Source organism: Carettochelys insculpta, chromosome 1, assembly GCF_033958435.1.
Source record: "Carettochelys insculpta isolate YL-2023 chromosome 1, ASM3395843v1, whole genome shotgun sequence".
Classification (NCBI taxonomy): domain Eukaryota; kingdom Metazoa; phylum Chordata; order Testudines; family Carettochelyidae; genus Carettochelys; species Carettochelys insculpta.
The window spans coordinates 313,309,570-313,332,293 of record NC_134137.1 but is presented as its reverse complement, the minus strand read 5'-3'; the positions used below and the strand labels follow the sequence as shown (position 1 = coordinate 313,332,293).

General features: G+C 45.8%; 1 protein-coding gene across 5 annotated transcripts in view; it reads right to left on the bottom strand.

Annotated features, from left to right (window-relative positions):
• The window catches only part of GRIP1 (glutamate receptor interacting protein 1), a 559,979-nt gene extending 549,005 nt beyond the window's left edge, over window positions 1-10,974 (bottom strand). For all 5 annotated transcript variants that reach the window (XM_075013442.1, XM_075013403.1, XM_075013414.1 and 2 more), the window contains exon 1: window positions 10,829-10,974. In XM_075013442.1, coding sequence (XP_074869543.1) covers window positions 10,829-10,883 — 55 coding nt within the window. In that variant the 5' untranslated portion in view covers window positions 10,884-10,974. The remainder of the gene's footprint in view (window positions 1-10,828) is intronic.
• Window positions 10,975-22,724: the final 11,750 nt, after the last annotated feature.

Genomic DNA, 22,724 nt, shown 5'->3' with positions numbered 1-22,724 from the left:
GGAAGTTCTACGGCCTTTATTATATAGAAGGTCACACAAGATGGTCACACTGGTCACTTCTGACACTAGAATTTAGGAGAAAGGCTGTATTATCCCCATTTTTTAAACAGAGAGCTGGGAGAAAACAATCGTAAGGACTAGAGCCATGAACAGCAGAGATGGAGGGAGAGACACAGGCTCAGCACTGCAGTGGTGACCCTAAGTGTCCTGCTGTCCAGAGGAATCCACAGCTCTAACTTGGTCATCCAGGCTCTCCATGGTGCATAAGAATGGAACTCACTGAAATCAGCACACTGAGTAGGAACCTGTCTCAGCTAGTCTGTAGGAAACTGAGAGGAATCCTGCCCCAAACAAGTAGTTGGGTACCAATCTCTGCTTCAGATTTACAGCCATCAGCCTTCTCCTTCAATTAGATGCCTAAGCCAGGTCACCCCTTTCTTGCAGGAGAGAGAGAAAGTGTGTGTGTGGGGCAAGGGTGTTGTGGTCATGGTGGGTAGACCCTCACACCCTCTAGCATAGAGGTTAGCATTCACAATGGAGGTGAGAGACCTGGATTCAGATCCCCATTCCACTAGATTTGGAAGTGGGATCTAAATCTGAGTGACCTAACCAGGGGGATACACTCATAAGAACATAAGAATGGCCATACTGGGTCAGACCAAAGGTCCATCCAGCCCAGCATCCCATCTGCCGATGGTGGCCAATGCCAGGTGCCCCAGAGAAGGAGAACAGAAGACAATGATCAAGTGATTTATCTCCTGCCATCCATCTCCTGCCCTTGTTCTGAAGGCTAGGGCACCATACTTTATCCCTGGCTAATAGCCATTTATGGACCTAACCTGCAAAAATTTATCAAGCTCTTTTTTAAACACTAATAGAGTCCTGGCCTTCACAGCCTCCTCGGGCAAGGAGTTCCACAGGTTGACTGTGCGCTGTGTGAAGAAAAATTTCCTTTTATTTGTTTTGAACCTACTACCCATCAATTTCATTTCGTGTCCCCTAGTTCTTGTATTATGGGAAAAGGTAAATAATTTTTCTATATTCACTCTCTCCACACCATTCATGATTTTATATACCTCTATCATATCGCCCCTCAATCTCCTCTTTTCCAAACTGAAAAGTCCCAGTCTCTCTAGCCTCTCCCCATATGGGACCCGTTCCAAGCCCCTAATCATCTTAGTAGCCCTTTTCTGAACCTTTTCTAATGCCAATATATCTTTTTTGAGGTGAGGAGACCACATCTGCACGCAGTACTCAAGATGTGAGCGTACCATAGTTTTATATAGGGGAAGTATGATATCTTTTGTCTTATTATCGATCCCTTTTTTAATAATTCCTAACATCCTATTTGCCTTACTAACTGCCGCTGCACACTGCGTGGATGTCTTCAGAGAACTATCCACTATAACTCCAAGATCCCTTTCCTGATCTGTCGTAGCTAAATTTGACCCCATCATGTAGTACGTGTAATTTGGGTTATTTTTTCCAACATGCATTACCTTACACTTACCCACATTAAATTTCATTTGCCATTTTGCTGCCCAATCATTCAGTTTGCTGAGATCTTTTTGTAGTTCTTCACAATCCCTTTTGGTTTTGACTGTCCTGAACAATTTGGTGTCATCTGCAAACTTTGCCACCTCACTGCTTACCTCATTTTCTAGATCATTGATGAACAAGTTAAACAGGATCGGTCCCAGGACTGACCCCTGGGGAACACCACTAGTTACCCTCCTCCATTGTGAAAATTTACCATTTATTCCCACCCTTATTCCACTCAACTCTTTTATCCAGTATTTGATCAACCAGAACCGTCAATTAACCAGCATTGTGTCCAGGCCCCGCCGTCCCCTTCTTACTCTGGCGGCCTCTAGCTCCTCTACCCTCCTGCCCAGTGCTCGCCACCGAGAATGGCTCCCAGAGCAGCCACAGCCCTCAGAGCACTGCGATAGCTGCCCACAGAACAGCTCCCCACCCAGTGCCAGCAGTGGCTCCCTGGCCAGTGCCTGCTGCCGGCAGGGCCTCCCCGGGCAGCTGCGCAACAGATGCCACCAGAGCGGCTCCCCAGCCAGTGCCCAATGCCGGCAATGACTCCATGCCTGGTAGAGCCATGCCCAAGCATGGAAAACTGCTCCCTGCCATCCCCACCAACAAAGTAACGGGGCAGCAGTTGAGCGGGAGCTGGTGCTTGGAGGAGGGGAAATTAACTTTATCATCTGGCATATTTAAATATCTGCAGTCTCCCAGTCCCGGGGCTGCCAGATATGAAAGTTTACTGGTATATAGGTATTCTGGGTGGATCTCAAACCCTCCAGCATCCTCAGGACCTGACCAGTGCTAAACAGAATTTGCTGGAACATGGGAGGTCAAATATTGCCTAGAAGCATAACCAACACTTCCACTGCTTACTGGGCTCTTAGAAGACATTTAGGGGTAAATTACATCCAAATAACAGCACAGAACACTCAGAGCCAGGACTGATGGCTATAAACAAACTTTATGGGACCCCACTGGAAACCTGACAACACTCATGATAAGTGGTCGTCTGGCTAACTAAAATCTTTTCAGATTACAGATACTGCTGGACTAGAGAGGTTCAACTCTAATTAAATATTCACTGGGCCAGAAAAAGGGAGTGTATGCTAAGCAGCTGCCTAAAGCTATTTCTCACTCCCCCTCTAGACCAATTATTATTTACATATCTCCTATAGAGAGGAACAACTTCAACATGAGAGACCAATATGTACCCAGGGTGGATAAAAAAAATCAATATTTTTTTAATTTTTAATCAGATTTATTCATTTAACTGGGTTTATTTTTAAAATTATTAATAAAATACTGAATTTCAAATAACAGTTATAATTAAATCTCATCAGAAATATGCTAAACCTACACTTACTGTGTTGTAAAAATGAATTAATGGCTCTAGTCTCTCTAGCCTAATTACCAGATCTTGTTTCTTGAACGCTCTGGGCTTGCAATTTCTGTTTCTCAGAAAACTAAAATAACATGAAAGAAAGGCACAAGCTGGATAGGGTTGTTTCTGTTCTGTGCTTATCTGGTGGTTGACCTGGGCCAAGCATGGAAGAGAAAAGGGTGGGAGCAGCACAGAAAGGAACAGCAGAGTGGACTGGAAAGAAAAAGGGAAGACATTATTCAGCCTCCTATAGTCCCCTACATTTGTGCCACAGAAAATCTGTTAGAGGTACCCGGGTTAATTTGAAGAAATTTGCTGCCTGGATAAAAAAGGAAAACATGTCAAATGTAAGTAATGCAAGATGATGATGCAGGACCTAACTGAAGGAACAAAACATAACTTCAGCTAGTTTTAGATGTTTGAAACACACTATTCATTTAGTGTTCTGAGGACTTGTCTGTTAGAGTTAATAAAATCTGAAAATAAAAAAAAAAAAAGTTTAAGGACAGCTGTCAGCCGGCATCCGAGGAGACTGCTGCAATTACAAATGTGAAATATGTATGTAACATTTATAAAATTTAGTTTAATAAAACATACATGCTGTTGTGTTTGTGTGTGATTTAGTTCTTACCATTCCTAATGTACTGCTGCTGCATCTGTAGCTTGACACAGGTAATGAGTATTACCTACTATTTCCTAACTTGATTTTTATTAATTTATCTATAAAAGTAAACAAAGTATACCCTGTTAGCTGTTGTACAATGCTGTACTGAGCTGTAAATTAACTTGTTTTAATGATCGGATTTGCACCACTTTTTAAGAAATGTGAAATAGTATCAGTGGGAATTTTTATTTAGATCAATGGTATTATTCTTGGTATTTAAATTGCCTTGATTTAAATCAATCCCCACTGTATACACCTCAAGATACCTGTAATGCAGTGGTTAGGCCACTTATCTAAGAGATAGGAGACACAGATTGACGCAACGGGCAGAGCATCAATTTGAACTTGGGTTTCACACAACCAGCTGAGAGCTGTAGACTCTAGGACAAACATGTCAAACATGCACCCCAAGAACCACATGCAGCTGATCATATTTTTTTTGTGGCCTGCACTACATGTTTATGAAGTATCTAAGTGGGACCTGTCTGGTTACCTTGTTTAACCTAGATGAGGAACGTGCCTGTGAAGGAGTGAGAGGCTGTGGCCATGAGAAGTGGGCACTACTGAACACGCTGGGCAGCCTCTCCCTCCTCCCAGTCCCAAGGCACATACCAGGTGGGCAAGGTCACGCAAACATGTGGTTTGGCACGGCTGGGGCCTGGCACAGCATCAGCACCGCCATCACCATCATGAGAGGAGTGACGCCACATCCCATGATTGCTGTGGCAAGAGGCTGCTCTGGTGGTGAGCTCCTGCTCTCCTGAGGTGAAGTCTCCCCCCTAGCTCTTTCCCTTAGTCCTAGCACCACCTAAGGCGAAGACTTGCCCTCTCATAGACCCGCCTGAGCTGGGCCCCGCATGCACTTAAGGTGAGCCAGAGCCTGTCGGCAGCGCAGAGACCCCCCCGTGGCCAGGCACCTCATGGACTCTGCTGGCACGAGGCTCGGGGCAGCCCTTGTCTGGCCATCCCCATCAGCACTGAGTCTGTGGTGGGGGCGGGTCACGGGAAACTCCTACACAACCCAGGTAGTCTGAGCCTGGGATCACGCCCACCTGCTCTGCCCTTCCCTGCCCTGCCTAGCAAGGGGCAAGGGCCTGGCTGTGCCTTAGCCCAGGCACCATCACCCCAAGCTGCGCAAAGCCCCCTGAGGATCTCAAAGTGCTCCTCTGACCCTCTGGCACATGCCCAGCTCTGGCCACCCTTGAGGTTTTCACAGGAGCCAACCTTAGCACCAAGAGGCTTTTTCTGAAATTCTTGGGGGAGCCCAGCTAAGCTGAGGGAGGGTCAATGGTAGGAGGCTCAGTGATTAACACTGCCTCTGGCTTAGCTCACCTCCCCTCACCGAGCACCTAGGAGCCCAGGCCTAGATCAAGTTCCCCTTGGGTTCGCTACTGCACAAAACAGAATAAAAAAGGCAATCTCTGTGCTTGACAAACTGGCCCCCAAGGTAGCTTTCCTAAACATAAGTGAGAACAGGAGGTGTATCCTGGGTTAACAAAACTTTACAACCTTGCCACTCATGCTCAGATGTATTTACATAGATCAGCCAATGTTTTTTTAAGTCTGTTCCTAAAGACAGGTTCATAAATCTATATTCAGTAATCCATTGAGATAAAACTGCATTAATGAATATTTAAGAATGCTGGTGGTATTGTGTAACTTCAACTACATCAAGTTCAGTAAAACAATCTTTTGACATGGAAATACAGAGTTAATGTAGATGCCTACTGATCACAAAACTAGGTGATATGGCGAGAATATGGCCACTGAAATTCATTGTTGGTAAAAATCAAAGTAATGCACATGGAATAATGTAATCCCAACTACATATACAAAATGATGGAGTCAAAATCAACTATTATTGCTCAACAGAGAGATGTTAGAGTTATGCAAGCATGCCAAACACGTAGCCTGACTGAATGTTAAAACAATAAATTTCATATTAAGTATAAAATTCTCCATTAAAATTATTGTATTATATTCAAACAAGACCTGAAAAAATGATATAACTAAACCATAATTTATAATAATAAATAATTATGACTTTCCAGTAGAAGGACATATTTCTGACAGCCCTAAAAGCTATCAGTTTTCATTTGTGCAGCCCTCAGTAGACTGAGTTTGACGTGCCAGCACTAGGCTTATAAGTGCACTACTGCTACTTTCTTCTCCCTGTGCATTAGGTATGCTTTGAGGATTCCTACTGGATTGGGCCCTGCAAGCAAGATAGATGGTGGAATACCTACTGTGAAAATCCCACAGAGGCTCACGCACCCAACTTTTGGGAAAATTCTGTGGAACTGATGTAGCTGTTACCACTCAATAAAGAGATCTTGGAGTCATTGTGGATAGTTCTCTGAAGACATCCAATCAGTGTGCAGCGGCAGTCAAAAAAGCTAGCAAACCATTGGGAATCATTAAGAAAGTAAAACATAATAAGACAGAAAATGTCATATTACCTTTATATAAATCAAAGGTACATCTACATCTGGAATACTGTGTATAGATGTGGTTGCCCCATCTCAAAAAAGATACATTGGAATTGGAAAAGCATCAGAAAAGGGCAACAAAAATGATTAGGGGTATGAAGGATCTGGCACATGAGGAGAGATTAATAAGAGTGGGACTTTCTAGCTTGGAAAAAAGATGATTAAGAGGGGGATATGATAGAGGTATATACAATCATGACTGGTGTGGAGAAAATAGATAAGGAATTGTTATTTACTCCTTCTCACAACACAAGCACTAGGGGTCACCAAATGAAATTAATAGGCAGCAGGTTTAAAACAAATAATAGGAAACATTTTTTTCACACGGTCCACAGTTAACCTGTGGAACTCCTTGTTGGAGAATGTTGTGAAGGCCAAAACTATAGTAAAGTTCAAAAAAGAACTAGATAAATTCATGGGGGATAGGTCCACTGATGGTTATTAGCCAGGATGGGCATGGAGGGTGTCCCTCGCCTGTTTGCAAGAGGCGTAAAATGGGTGACAGGGAACTGACCACTTGATGATTACCTGTTCTGTTCATTCCTTCTGGGGCACCTGGCATTGGCCACTGCCAGAAGACAGGACACTGGGCTTGATGGGCCTATGGTCTGACCCAGTAGGACTGTTCTTATGCCCCTCCCCAACTCGTGCTTCTCAGGGGGGCCAGAAGCAGTTTTGTAGCTTCTCCTCCCCCAACAGAGGCAAGGCATGGGAGACCACGCAAGGTTACATCCCTCCTCACTTCTGTCAGCACAGAGCTGCTGACCTGAAGGAGGCTGAGCTCCACTGACTTCCCAGCTGCCCTCCGCGTCCTGGGTCTTAGCGCCAGAAGAATTCCCCTTCTGTGTTCTAGGAGCACTCCTGATTTCTGTGCAGTAGTGAGAGTCCACAGTGAGGCTGCATAAGGGAGATGGGGTGAAAGGGAAAAGGCAGTGGGAATAGGGGATGGAATGAGGGGGGGAGCAGCAAAAAAGGAGACGGAGAATTGCAGGGGGAAGCAGGAGTCCAGCTTGTCAGGTGCCCTCAGCAGCAGCTGGGGCTCCCCCATTAAACAGGCCCACTAGACCTGGACCCTTCTGACAAGTGCCCCTGCCCCCTACACAAACAACCAGATTCCCCCCACTCCACTGAGCTTCAACCAACTGCACCTGGACTCAGCACAATCAACCCCTGTTCTTCAGCATCCCCCACACTCACGAGCCCCTTGCTGAGACCCAACCACCCTCTACAGGGGAGCCAGGGGAGCCCCATTCCCCCGGCACCCAGAACTAGCGCTCTGAGCCCCTGCACATCCAGATCTCCCACTGAACCACACAGACGCCTCCCCCGCTCCCCGCACACACACGCCTGGATCCCTGCCACACTAAGCCCCTCCACACTGGAATCTGTGTGGAAACAGGCAGGGGCCCCATGTGATCTGGGGGAGGCCCAGCTCTTGCACTGCATCAGGGTTGGATGCAGCCTCACTGCTGAGTCACTGTATGGGGGGGTACACCAGAGCTTTGTGGTGATCTCCCACCACTGTGCAGCTGCTAGTAGCCTGTGCTCCTCCCGCCATGCTGGAGCCACCTTTATTTACTAATAGAAGTTGCAGAACTTAAAAATATAACACAGATAATTATATTTTTGGTGCAAAATTCCTGCAGGAGTAATACCAAGTTTCTCAGTGGCATCAGGACTTTCTCAGGCAGCTTTGCATGTGCCCAGCACCAGAAAACAAGTCCCCCGAGGATATACTAGTGGAAACTCGACAGCAAGTAATTGAGGTTGTGGAGAAGGGTGACTGATAGCAAGAGTACAGATGGGCTGTAGAATGACTTAACGGTTTTTTCCCTTGTTCATCATGGTTTGCTTTATAGAAATATGCCATTTAGCAACTTTAACTAAAAGTTAAAGGATCTTTTTGTGTTGAATTATGCAGAACATTACAAACCTGTGCCCAAACCTATGATGATCATAGGACATAGCATCAAAGCTAACACTAGACCACCCCACCCAACTGAGTAAGTATTCAAAATGATCAAATACAGGAAGACACATAATACTGTACAATCCAAAATAAAACACATATGTATTTAAGAAATATCCCTTAAGATTCAATAGGAGATTCAATTTCATCCTATATTTTTGTTCGTTTACATTAGAAAAAGTTTATACACAAAAATTACACTGCACAGAGAAAAAATAAATGGATTATAGACAACCTAAATAAAAATATTGTCTGGAAACTGCAGAGGGGATGTTAAATTCTGATTTAGGGCCATTTGCACTAACTGTAATTATAACTACCTTTTAAGTCAATGCCATACTAAACTCCCTCATTAGCTACAGCTGCATTTTATTTCATTTCATCACTATGCTGGTCATTTTTCTGGACATTTTGAAAGGTGTATCTAATCAACTCTACTCTCCAGTTCCAAGGACAAACTAATTCAACAATGGTTACTGTTTTGATCACTTTGTTTTCCTGAATTCCAAACATGGAAAAGTTTCATCAAATTCTAAGTAGCACTGAAATTCTGCTAGATTAATTAGCTAAGCTTGACCAATATACAATGAAATATACATTAGAAAGAAACTACAGTATTTACTTTACATTCTAAGGGCTTTATTTATCCTGCAGAAATAAAATCCTGAAAAAAGAGTTTCTAAATATTAATTTGCTGAGCTTCATAATGAAAATAAAAGATACTAAACAGAAAATATGAACAAACAAGGATATGAACTGTTTGCAAAACAGTATCTCGGCTAATGTAGCAATTCAAAAAGTTTTTTAAAAGATACCCAATAACAGTAGTGCACGCTGCTAAAAAAAGAGAAAGTAGAAAGCACAACATCCATTCCTGCCTCAAATTTTTATGCACAAGATGGATTTTTTTTTACTTTCACTATCTCTGCAATACAGAGAGATCACCCTGAAAGTTCCCACATTTGTAAGAAACACCTTGCACATTGTGCCACTTCAATCATCTACCAAGTTCTGTGTTTTTCCAGAACACAACACTGCAAACATGTCAAAAATATGCATCTCAAACATATACATATAAAAATGTATTATATTAAAGTAATGGACAAGGATACTTAGTTTTTCATGGTTGAAATGAATTCTAGCATTTCAATTACCCTTTTTAACTATTGTGAATCAGCATCACTACATTAGTGACTTACAACATACAAACCACTTCTGAAACAAGCTAGATGCCTCTTCCTTATAGCAGGCCAAACAATCTCATGTTGAAAATTTTGTAAGATCTTTCTTAGCAATACAAAGATGTATCCACTAAGAAAAAAAGGCAAAAAGAAAAATTCCCTGGCTCATTAGTCTAAAGTCAAACCAAAGACCTGCTCTACCATCTAGAGGAGTATATGTGATCGTACAATGAAACTTGGTTAACAAGTGGTATATCAAAAAAGTACATCTTTTTCATATAATGAAATAGGTACAGTCTAAAATTTTCAAATGTTCATGTTTTATTGGGTTTTTCCCTCTTACACTCAGAATTCTTCCATTAACAGTGAGGAAGTAATCCCTGGCGACAAAACTTTTTTTTTTCAGTTACATTGACAAAGTTGTTATTTTATTCGTATAAATTTAATTCAACCCATTGCTGGCTTTGAACAATTACCAAAAAACACCAAAATCCATCACTTCGTAGCAGGACTTAAAGTTCGCCAAATAACCCTGTACGATAAGGTGCTATTTGAGAACACTGCTACCAATCCCCTGTGGATCCCCTTAACGTTTTCTAATGGGCTCTGCCAGATTTTTCTCCAGTGCTACTGAACTGTAAGAATACTGAAGGTGCCGTCAGCCCCCCTGAAAGTAAACTGCAGGAGCCCCCCCCCCCCAATGTTTTCACAAGTTATACGGTTTTGAAATCCTGCATTTCTGGCAACTTCCAAGAACCAGCCGCTTCGCACAGTCTTCAACCGTTAGGTGCCGGCTGTAATTCACATTCAGCTGGGAATGGGGAAGTACACCCGTTGATCCCCAGAGGGGGTCATGCCTAAAACGGCTACGGTTTGCACAACAGCAGAGACTTCAGTGGAAGATGCCCCCCCTCTAAACTGGCTGACGAGCTACAAAAGGCGTTAACGCACAAGACACCGCACTCATCAACCAGGTGCTCTGCTCACAAACGCTCTCAGAGCCGCACGGGCTCCAGCGGCGCAACTCTGGCGTGCAGAGCTGCCCCCCACTTACAAGCAATCAACCCAGCGCGACCTCACCGAGAGGCTACAAACGGCAACGGCTTTGATCCAGGATTGCATGCAAGTAGCCCCACGGCCGCCGGGGGCCTGGCTGCCGCTCTCCTCAGGTGTAAGTAGCCAGCGAGCCCCCAGGCCCGTCCTTTCGGAAAACACTCCGCCATTGCATTTCGCCCTCGCCCGCGGCCGCCCCCTCCCCGGCTTGCCCCTGGAGCGTGCAGCCTCCCGGGAACTTTGCGCTCTCGCCCGCGCGGGGCCAGCCGGGGGTCGGGTTCCCGAGAGAGTGCGCGGAAAGTTTGCAGCGGCAGCCAGCGGGAGAGACCCGCGGGTGGAGCCAAATACCCGGGGGCGACAGCGCCGCCCCGCTCGGGAAAGTTGGCAGCGGAGAAAGGCGGCCCCATGCCCGGGGCTCCCCCTTTGGGCCGGGCCCGGCCCGGCCCGGCGCAGCGCCCCGCCCGAGCTCTGCGGCTGCCCGCAGGCGAAGGAGGAGGAGGAGCGGGAGGCCCCCGCGGCAGCGCAGCCCCGGCTCCCCGCCCGCCGCGGGCTCACCTCGCTCCGGCTCGGCTTGCAGGCAGGTGGGGATGTTCCGCTTCCAGCCCGGCATGGCTCCGGCGCGCGCCCGGCTGCTCACGGCGGCGGGCGGCACATTGCAGGGCGCGGCGGCGGCGGCGCCCCCTTCCCTCCGCCCTCCGGGGGGACTCGGCTGTGGCGGGCGGGGCTGGGCGGGCGCAGCGGGGAGGGGGCTCCGGCCGGTTCCGCAGGGACAGGGCGGGGGGAGGGGCGCTGGCCTCCGCGCTCCGCCGCCGGGGCCGCACAATGGAGGCGAGCGGCGCTGGGCGACTGCGGCGGGGCCCTTGGGGAGTCCCCGGCGGGCGGGGCGGTGTGGGGGGGGGGGGGGGCGGGGGGAAGCACCTTCCCAGGTGAGAGGCGAGCGCGCGGCTGCGGCCCCTTCCCGCCGCCGCCGGGGGCCGCCCCACAGCCCCGAGGAGAACAGAGCGAGCTGGGGTTGTGTTGCTTTGCTTCCCCTGACACAGCTGGTGAGTGCAGGAGGGCTGGACCCCCTGCTGTGTGTGCCAGGCCCCCGCTACCCTCTGGGTAACCCAGAGGCTCTGGCTGCTGGCCTTCCCCTTGCCCTTCCTGCCAACAGTGTTTGGGGGACAAGTCCCCCACACATACTCATCACCCCTTTTTAATATTAAGTCACAGGCTCCTTGCCCCAGAATATCGAGTGCATGTATATTTGTTCATTGGGGAGGAAAAAAATCAGGAAATAGTCAAAGGTGTATACCACCATTTGGGAATAGTATTGACAACCCTGAGATCAAAAGACCCATATTTGCACCACAAAGTCTCTTAGCGCCTATTGCAGCATACCAGTTATCAGGGCAACCTTTTAGGGCCTGCAGTATTGAAGCATTTTGATTCTTAGATCCAGCTTTTTATTGAGGGAACTGTACCAGGGAACCCTTTAACCAAATGACCAGAGTTTGCATTGATGACTCTACACCTGGCATAGCAATATTATGATGGGGCAGAAGTTGAGGTTACACCAGCTTTCACATTTTAATGGGTGAAAAAGAGCTACAAAAATTCTGGATTTGGAAATAGCATGTCCTTTTATCAGAGAGGTAGCCGTGATAGTCTGTAGCTTCAAGAACAAGAAGTCCTGTGGCACCTTATAGACTAACAGATATTTTGGAGCATAAGCTTTCGTGGGCAAAGACCCACTTCATCTGATAAAGCGGATCTTTGCCCACGAAAGCTTATGCTCCAAAATATCTGTTAGTCTATAAGGTGCCACAAGACTTCTTGTTCATGTCCTTTTAAAATCCTTATGGTAGTTTGAACGCTCCTTAATTTTTTAAGACAGGATGTGCAGGGCAAAAATAGTTAGGTTTTCTTTGCTATTAATGTTTTTAAGGGGAGCTATGCAGCAAAACTTTTTCCAGTGTCTGGCACTCCCTTCCAACCCACTTTTCTCAGTAATCACAGCATTTTGAGAGGTGAAATTTGATACGTGCGAACCTCTTCTTCCTGTAGATTGGATGAATTATCGTAGAAAGTTGGGGGTAGAGGAAATCCTGTTCTTTCACGATAAATGTTAGGCTGTGTCTAGACTTACCTTGAAGGTTGACAGCTGTTACACAATTGGCATAACCAAAAATTGTGTACCAAAAATCAACTTTGCAGCTGTCAACATCTGTGCCTTTCTTCACAGCAAAAGGTACTAGTATGCGGCTCAGGAGGAGTTCTGGGGGCGATGTTGACCCTGGAACACGTAGTTTCATGCATGTGTGAAACGGCACCCTGAAAGATGGATCGTCTATCTTCTCCAGTAAGTGTAGATGTAGCCTTAGTGATTTAATTGATGACAGCATCCTGGCAGCATGTTTGTCAGTGTTGAGAGTAAACCAGTCCTTAAAGCAGGGCTTTCTTATGGGTGTGTTTCCTGAAGCTCAGAATCTCCTGGGATCAAGTTTGACATTGAGGAGGGTGACAGTTACTTGCTTGTCTTTGATCTCCATCCCTTGGTTGAGGAGAAGGATGAGGCACATGTGGCGTGATGGCATTACCTTAATGCTACAGCTTCCTGAAGGTTTTTCATCTCTTTAGCTGATGTTTTCCTTTCCAATACTTGTAAAGAAAAATTGGAGTCTGCATTTGCATTTTAGAGCATGCTGAAATACTCACTCTTAAATTAGAAGCTGTGCTTTGAAGGCGAGGTGTGCAGAAGGTGCTTCTGCAGAATACACCTGGCATGTACAACACACATTCTTAGAAAGCTGCTAAGATGAGGATTCAAGCTTACAGTACGTGGTTACCAGACAGGTTCAGTGGCCACATAATGTGACGGCTGGAGTAAACCACTCGCTGATCTCAACCTGCTTGCATATTGTGGCTTTCAACAGAATCCCCATCGTGCAACCCAGGTGCAAATGACTTTGTCTGGCTTTTCAACTTGGCCCAAACCATATTATAGATAACATTTTTTAAATATTCCCCAAAGGAACAGTAGGTGCTGAGATCAATTCTGAATGGGTTATTCCTGTGTGGGGACAATCAGTGCCATAGTTTGATCCCAGATATAATAGATAGATGGACAGAGAGCATTTTAATTTAGGGACATGTATTTCAGGAAGCCTTTGCTCAATTGACCTCTTCCAGACTCAAAACTGGAGAGCACATTTCAGGCAACCTGATTAAGCATGTAGATTTAAGCAGTGCTTTTTTGGTGTGCTGGTATGGTGTACCGGCACTTTTTTTTTCAGAGCAGCCCTGCTGAAAGGAGCCAGCTGGGGCTCAGAGCCCCACCATGAGCTCCGGCTGTGGGAACACTGGCTGGGGAGCAAGGGAACCCTGGCAGCACCACACTGGGGAGCCGGCTAGGGCACCAAGTCCCACTGGCAGCCCCAGCTGCGGGAATCTCTGCTGGGGGCAGGGGGGCACCAGCAGCCCTGTGGTGAGGAGCCAGCTGGTGCACAGAGTTATTTTGCTTCCCATTTTGTGGGGTTTTTTTACAGCATGCTTTTGATTTAGCTATCTTGAATACTTTTGTTTCATCTTCAAATTTTGCCACCTTACTATTTACTGTTTTTTCAACATCATATATGAATATGTTGAGTAGGTCTGGTCCCAGGACAGACCCCTGGGGGACACTGCTATTTAACTCTCTACATTCTGAAAGCTATTTATTCCTTCCCTTTCGGTATCCTATCTTATAATGAGTGACCAACCTGTGAGAGGACCTTCCCTGTTAAGGAGAAGTTATTTAGCCCTTCCGCATAATAAAAAAACTAGGGGTCACCGTATGCAATTAATAAGCAGCAATTTCTTTGTTTGTTTTTTAATAGCTCTGGAGCATATCCAAAACAGCAGCTGGGATTTTATAACTCCTGTGGCACCTTGCAAAATCCTGCAGTCACTCCCAAGGAATTTTTACTTTTTAAAAATGACAGCACTGTGAAGTAGATAGAAACTAGTTCGTTGTAAACTGATGACAAAAGCATGTCAATCCACCCAAAAAAAAAAAAAAAAAGGACTTGGTCATACAACACCCAGTCAATCTGTAGAACTCCCTGCCAGAAGATGTTCTGTCATTGTTTTAACAGTGTTCAAAAAAAAAAACCTAGATAAATTCATTGAGGTTTGGACCATCAATGGCTATTAGCCAGGATGGGTTGAGATGGTGTCCCTAGCCTCTGTTTGTCACGGCTGGGGAATAGATGAGAGGAGTCACTTGATTACCTGTGGGTTTTTTTCGTTCCCTCTGGAACACCTGGCATTGGCCACTGTTGAAAGACAGGACTCTGGGCTAGATGGACTTTTGGTCTGACCCAGTATGGCCAATCTGTTCTTATCCCATGACAGCTTACTTTGCTTGAGCGCCTTTGGTGAGGGACTTTGTAGGATGCTCTGGATAGAGGTAGTACCCTTGTTCTCTGGCAGCTGCATCCTATTCGTAGGATGGACGGAAACACTGGTCCTCATCTACCTCCTGTCTCTCAAGTCTGGCTCCAAGTGCCGTGCCCCGGGCAACGGTCTCAGCTGGCCAGCTAAACGACATGTGGGGGTGGTGTTAACACAGCATCACTGGGTGAATGTCTTCCATGTAGAAGTCACCGGTCAGGGTGGAGGGGCTTCAAGATAAGCTCAACGGCCACGTGTTCAGGACCAAGGCAAGCCACAAAGTTACTGTGGAATTTCGGCTGTGGTCAACAGCCCAAAGAGGGATGGGCTCCGTCAGGTTATCTTGCCCATGACATCTACCACTACCCAACTCATACCGGATCGGTCGCAGCCTGGGTTAACAATGACCACGCCCACCGTTGCACACCAGGACGGAGGTGAAAAGTACATTACTGGTGACCAGTCAAGCAGGATCGGTGGGAGAGACAACATTATCGGTACTTGGAATGTACGTACATTGAGAGCAGCAGGGAAGTTGAGAGAACTGACCCATGAAATGGAAAGATACCGCTGGAACATCTTGGGTATCTGTGAACTGCATTGGAAAGGCTCTGGTGAACAATCAATCAAAGCGGGTCATAAGTTGTACTTCAGTGGAAAGGAGGATAAACATGAGCACGGTGTTGGCTTTCTAATACACAGTGACATTGTGAATACTGTCATTGGATGCCGACCAGTCTCCAACAGATTCATCACCATCTGTCTGAAAGTATCCCCTTTCAACATCACTATCATTCAGGCTTATGCCCCAACATCTGATTACGATGATAGTGAAATAGAAGAGTTTTACGATCAGCTACAGGATGTCCTGGAGCAAACACCAAAAAAGGACATACTTATTGCACAAGGAGACTGGAATGCAAAAGTTGGAGCGGATGCATATAGTAACTGGAAAGGAACATGTGGGCCATACTGTAACACTGAAACCAACGACAGAGGCCTTAGACTTCTGGAGTTTGCCAGATATAATGACTTCATGATGGCTAATACATTCAGCCCTCACAAGGCGTCCAGACGATGGACTTGGCACAGCCCCGGTGGAGACCATCACAGTCAGATTGATTACATCTTGGTCAAGAAGCGCTTCCAAACAGGCGTTAACATTGCAAAGACATGCAGTTTTCCAGGAGCGGATGTTGGAAGTGATCATGATCTAGTGATGATGTCATTCCGCCTACACTTGCAGAAGATCTTAAAATCAAGGCACACAAGAATTAAGTTTGACCTTGGAAAGCTCAAAGATCCTGAGGTGGCAGAAGCCTTCCAAGTAAAAATAGGAGGGAGACTTGCACCACTGCTCATCCTTGGTGCTGAAGAAGCATATGAGGACATAATGGCCTACATCTTTAATACAGCAGCAGTAGAAACAGCTACTGAGATTCTTGGCAAACACCGCCCAAGGAAGAAACGTTGGGTTACTGCTGATCTGCTTGACCTCTGTGACAAACGGCGAGAACTGAAAAAGAAGAAAGGTGAAGCTGGTGGGACTGAGACATACAGAGAAATCAACAAGACCATCAGGAGAGGCATGAAGGCAGCAAAACAGAATTGGGTAGAAGACCAGTGCAAGGAAATAGAAGACAGCCTTAACAAAAATAACAGCAAGAAGGCATACCAGACAGTAAGAGAGCTGACAAACGTTAGACAACCTACAGTTTCCATAGTCCAGAACAAGGCAGGGAACCGCCTCACTAAAGAGAGAGATCCTTGGCAGGTGGACAGAATACTGTTCTGAGCACGAATTGTTGGGCAAAAGTCAGCATGGTTTCTGCAGAGGGAAGTCGTGTCTGTCTAATCTATTAGAATTCTTTGAAGGGGTTAATAAACATGCAGACAAGGAGCACCCAGTGGACATAATATACCTAGATTTCCAGAAAGCCTTTGACACGGTCCCACACCAAAGGCTTTTATGTAAATTAGGTGGTCATGGGATAGGAGGAAAGGTCCTTTCATGGATCGGGAATTGGTTAAAAGACAGAAAACAAAGGGTGGGAATAAATGGTAAATTTTCACAATGGAGGGGGGTAACTAGTGGTGTTCCCCAGGGCTCAGTCCTGGGACCGATCCTGTTCAACTTGTTCATCAATGATCTAGAAAATGAGGTAAGCAGTGAGGTGGCAAAGTTTGCAGATGACACCAAGTTGTTCAGGACAGTCAAAAGCAAAAGGGATTGTGAAGAACTACAAAAAGATCTCAGCAAACTGAGTGATTGGGCAGCAAAATGGCAAATGAAATTTAATGTGGGTAAGTGTAAGGTAATGCATGTTGGAAAAAATAACCCAAATTACACGTACTACATGATGGGGTCAAATTTAGCTACGACAGATCAGGAAAGGGATCTTGGAGTTATAGTGGATAGTTCTCTGAAGACATCCACGCAGTGTGCAGCGGCAGTTAGTAAGGCAAATAGGATGTTAGGAATTATTAAAAAAGGGATCGATAATAAGACAAAAGATATCATACTTCCCCTATATAAAACTATGGTACGCCCACATCTCGAGTACTGCGTGCAGATGTGGTCTCCTCACCTCAAAAAAGATATATTGGCATTAGAAAAGGTTCAGAAAAGGGCAACTAAGATGATTAGGGGCTTGGAAAGGGTCCCATATGGGGAGAGGCTAGAGAGACTGGGACTTTTCAGTTTGGAAAAGAGGCGATTGAGGGGCGATATGATAGAGGTATATAAAATCATGAATGGTGTGGAGAAAGTGAATATAGAAAAATTATTTACCTTTTCCCATAATACAAGAACTAGGGGACACCAAATGAAATTGATGGGTAGTAGGTTCAAAACTAATAAAAGGAAATTTTTCTTCACACAGCGCACAGTCAACCTGTGGAACTCCTTGCCCGAGGAGGCTGTGAAGGCCAGGACTCTATTAGTGTTTAAAAAAGAGCTTGATAAATTTTTGCAGGTCAGGTCCATAAATGGCTATTAGCCAGGGATAAAGTATGGTGCCCTAGCCTTCATAACAAGGGCAGGAGATGGATGGCAGGAGATAAATCACTTGTCTTCTGTTCTCCTTCTCTGGGGCACCTGGCATTGGCCACCGTCGGCAGATGGGATGCTGGGCTTGATGGACCTTTGGTCTGACCCAGTATGGCCATTCTTATGTTCTTATGTTCTTAATGATAAGGTCGATGGAGACCCAGAAATACTGAAATGTCCATATGCTACCGAAGAGAACAGCCTCCCAATCCTTCAGGAAGAAGTAGAGGCAGCAGTGTGATCACTGAAGAAAGGAAAGTCAGCTGGAGTGGACAATATCCCAGCAGAATTGATACAAGCAGGGGGAGAAGCCATGATCAGTGCCCTTACCAACATATGCAATAAGATCTGGCAGATGGGAAAATGGCCTACGTCATGGACCCAGTCGCTAGTGATCGCACTTCCCAAAAAGGGCAACGTCCAACAGTGCCGAAACTATCGTACAATAAGCCTCATTAGCCACCCAAGTAAAGTCTTACTGAAAGTAATATTGAACAGGTTGAAGCCCCAAACTGAGATGATTATTGCTGAGGAACAAGCCGGCTTTAGGGCAGGGCGGAGTACCACCAAACAAATATTCAACCTGACAATTCTCTGCGAGCAATACCTGCAGCACCAACAGCACCTGTACCTTGTTTTTGTGGACTTCAAAAAGGCCTTTGACAGAGTTTGGCAAGCAGCATTATGGGCCACCATGAGAAAGTACATCATCAGCCCCAACCTCGTCCGAGTTGTTGAACACCTGTATGACAATGCTACCAGTGCAGTTTTCCACAACGGTACCATTGGAAGCTGGTTCAGAATGACAGTGGGCGTCCGTCAGGGTTGTCTGCTCTCCTCCACGCTTTTCAACATCTTTCTGGAGCGCATCATGATTGATGCCTTGGAAGACCATGAAGGAACTGTCAGCATAGGGGGCAGAATAATCACCAACCTTCACTTCGCTGACGATATAGACAGATTAGCTGGAGGAGAAGAGGAACTTGCCAGCTTGGTAGAATGGCTGGATACCACCTCGAAAGCCTAAGGAATGGAGATAAATGCAGAAAAAACAAAACTGATGACCAATGGCATCAGTAGGGATATAATGGTGAATGGACAAGCTCTTCAGTGTGTGTCCAGCTTCAAGTATTTAGATGCAGTCGTGTCAGATGAGGGGTCCAGACCAGAAGTCCTCTCCAGAATAGCACAAACAACAGCATTGCTTACAAAACTTAGACCCATCTGGAGGGACAAGAACATCAGTCTGAGATTGAAAGTAAGATTGATGCGCTCACTGGTCATCTCTGTGTTCTTGTACGCTGGTGAAACGTGGACCCTTAGAGCAGAATTGCGGAAAAAGATCCAAAGCATGGAGATGAGATGCTATAGGAGGCTTTTGGGCATCTCTTATATTGAGCATGTCACGAACGAAGAAGTACGACATAGGATCAGGCATGTCATAGGCCCACATGACGACCTGCTCGCTGTGGTGCAGAAGCGCAAGCTCAGATGGTACGGCCATGTCATCAGATCATCAGGCCTTTCAAAGACCATCTTGCAAGGCACAGTACCTGGTGGTAGAAGGAAAGGCAGGCAAAAGAAGAGATGGGATGATAACATCAAAGAGTGGACACACCTGAATGTGAGCAAGTTACAGAGAGCTGCACAGGACAGGATGAGGTGGAGTGAGTTGATCTGGAAGTCATCTGCAGTGCCCCAACGACCCTCAAAAGGGGTTATGGGATAGAGATGAGAGAGAGAGAGAGATGATGAGATTGTGATAATTTAAGTGTACTATGCCCACTGGATTCCCTTTGTCCAGATGATTGTTGACCCCCTCAAAGAATTTTGGTAGACTTGTGAGGCATGATTTCCCTTTACAAAAGCTATGTTGGCTTTCCCCAGTCAAATAATGTTCATGTATATGGCTGATAATTCTGTTCTTTTATTATAAATTCAGCCAGTGTGCCCAGTACTGAAGTCAAGCTTACTTGCCTGTACTTGCAGGAACCATCTTTTGAGTCCTTTTTAATAATTTGATGTCACAATAGCTCTCCTCCAATCATTTGATACAGAAGCTGCTTTAAATTATAGGTTATAACCTAGTTAGTATTTCTGCAATTTCACATATAAGTTTCTTCAAAACTCTTGGGTTAATACCATCTGGTTCTAGTGTCTCATTACTGTTCATTATATGAATTTCATCCAAAACGCCATTTAATGACAGACACCTCAGTCCGAGACAGTTCCTCAGCTTTGTCGCATGAAAAGATGGGCTCAAGTTTGGAAATCTCCCTCACATCCTCAGCTATGAAGGCCAATGCAAAGAATTAATTTTGTTTCTCCACGATGGCTTTATCATCCTTGAATGCTCCTTTAGCATCTCATTCTTCCAGTGGCCCTCCTGGTTGTTTAGTTGGCTTTTTGCTTCTGCTGTGCCTTAAAAAATTGCTGTTTATTTTTTGAGTCTTTAGCTAGCTGTCCTTCACAGTCCTTTCTGGCCTCACTAAAGGTATTTTAACCCTTCACTCACAGCTGCAGGGAGTAGGGATGCAGAGGGTGCTGCAGCATCCCCAGGTTTTGCAACTTCTATTATGGTGTCGTTAGTTTCCATGCACCTTGCAGGGATTTCGCTTTTGGCACTGTGCTTTTTACTTCCTTATAACTAACTTCCTCATTTTTTTTTGTGTATTCAGGAGAATAAATAGGAATACAACTTCAGATCCTTTGTACCATCCACAACCCAAACCGCTGCGTCTCCTCCAGTACCGCTAATTCCTTTGCCTTTCCAATGGATTTTCCACATTATGGACAGAACAGTGCTCCACTGAACCCTAATACTGTGCTTTTTGGTCCTACCATTTTTAGACTTCTGCAGAATTGCATTTCACTGATACAAATTAGTGATGGATTGCAGTGTTCCCTGTAATTTTACCATCCTAGGATGGAATAAATTTGATGTGCATGAAGGCATGTGTGGATGTACACCACCAATAGAAACACACGTGGGTGGCTGTCAGCACGTTGCTAGTCATCTGGGGGAGCGCCAGCTTCTCTCTTAGGAGGCTACACAAGCACTCAGTTTGCAGGAACATGGGTGGATTGACATGCTTTTGTCATCAGTTTACAACCAATTAGTTTCCATCTACTTCACAGTGCCGTCATTTTTAAAAAGTAAAAATTCCTTGGGACTGACTGCAGGATTTTGCAAGATGCCACAGGAGTCATAAAATCCCAGCTGCTGTTTTGGATATGCTCTAGTGCTATTAAAAATTCTAAACATGGACTGACTTTTCAGGAATAAGCACATTGAAAATTAAAAGAACATCTGATGCTATTTCTATCACTGACTAGAACTAATAAATTACAAGATTTTTATTTTTGTAGCATCTTCTTAAGCATTATTTGCACTTTCTGACAAACATTTCCATAGAACCACTGAAGGAATTCGCAAGGTGATATCAACTGCTTTGTTTGAGTGAATTTGACTGCATTTTGTTTTTCAGATTAGCAACACATTAGCTGTGTTGAATTGACAACCTGCCTGTTTGTTAGGGTACATTTCTTACAGAGAGCACATCTTCTCGATATAGTTATGTGCACTGACTTCCAGTTCGTTGCCATGCACATATTTTAATTTTAAAAAGCTTTAAATGAATTGAAAACTGATTTCTAAAGAGACAACCTGTCTCCTTGTTTGATCCTGCAGCACTGAACTCTTCTGAGAGGTTGAAATTAAATAAAAAATCCTGATTTAATCAAGGAGGATGAAGGTAGGATATTCGTGATGAGGTCCCCATTTGTGAAGTGTCCTTCCTATTTCAATTACAAGACTACATGTGTTGGCTTCCTAGTCACATTGCAAAGTCCATTTGTTCCCCAAAATCTTAGGCAGGCAGAATTAAATAGTTGGATCAGTGTGACAGTTCAGCTGTGGGCCAAAGTGTAGTCTATTAAAGAGAATTTCTTGCTTTTAGAAATTAGGTGGAATTTTAATAGCTTTTTAATGGCTGTGCATGGGAGTTCAGTAGTAGTGGCCGCATCAAAACTCAAATAGATAAATCTGAGTATTTGAAGCTGTAGAGGTATTTGTATTCCAAATAACTAACAGTATCACAAAGGCATTTGAACGGGATGAGGAGGCAGCCACTAACTGAGCAGTCATGAGGGAAATGACTGATGTGCTCTGGGACTGGCTGGTAATAGAGCGGGAAGTGTGGGTGCAGCTGGCTGGCAGCCTGGATTCCCAGGCCTTGGCCACCCACCTCACCCAACCTCCTGCCCGTCCAGCAGCCACCCCTCCCAGAGGCACCCACCGTGTGGTGGACCTGTCCCCTGCCACCCACATCAAGCTGGGTTGGTGGCTCCTGGCTGGGGCAGGAGCACGAGCACCTGCCCCAGCGCCACCCCACCACACACCCTGCTGACGCCATGGTACCCCCACCTTACCCCTACCTCCCCCTGGTCCCAGCCAAGCCCCACAGGAGGACCAGGCCCAGGATGGTAGAGGCAGCCATCATGGCTCCCAGCCCTCCACACCCCTTGGTGACTGAGTCCTCTCCCAGTCCAGTCCCCCTCCACGTCCATCCTGGCCCTCTGTCTCCCCTCTGTAGATCGTTCTCTCCCCCACCCCCATGCACTCTACATAGTTCCACTCATTCTGTTTTGTTTTGCCAAGGATTTTATTCCAACAGTAAAGTTTAATGTTCCCACCCTAACCCTGAGACCCTGGTGTGTGGTGGGGTGGGGGGCAGCAGGGGATGTGTGGGGTGGGGGGAGCATGAGGGATGGGGGAGCAGGGGGCATATGGGGCGGAGGATGGCTGGGAGGGTCAGGGTAGGCCCTGAGCAAATACCTCACGTAAGGCATCCCGGACCGTGACACCATCCTTCTGGGTCAGGCTGTATAGGACAGCAGCTGGCTGCTCATACTCAGCCTGAAGCCCAGCCCTGTATGAAGGGCGCCCGTCTGCCCTCCACCAGACTGTGGAGGGCACAGCAGGTGGCA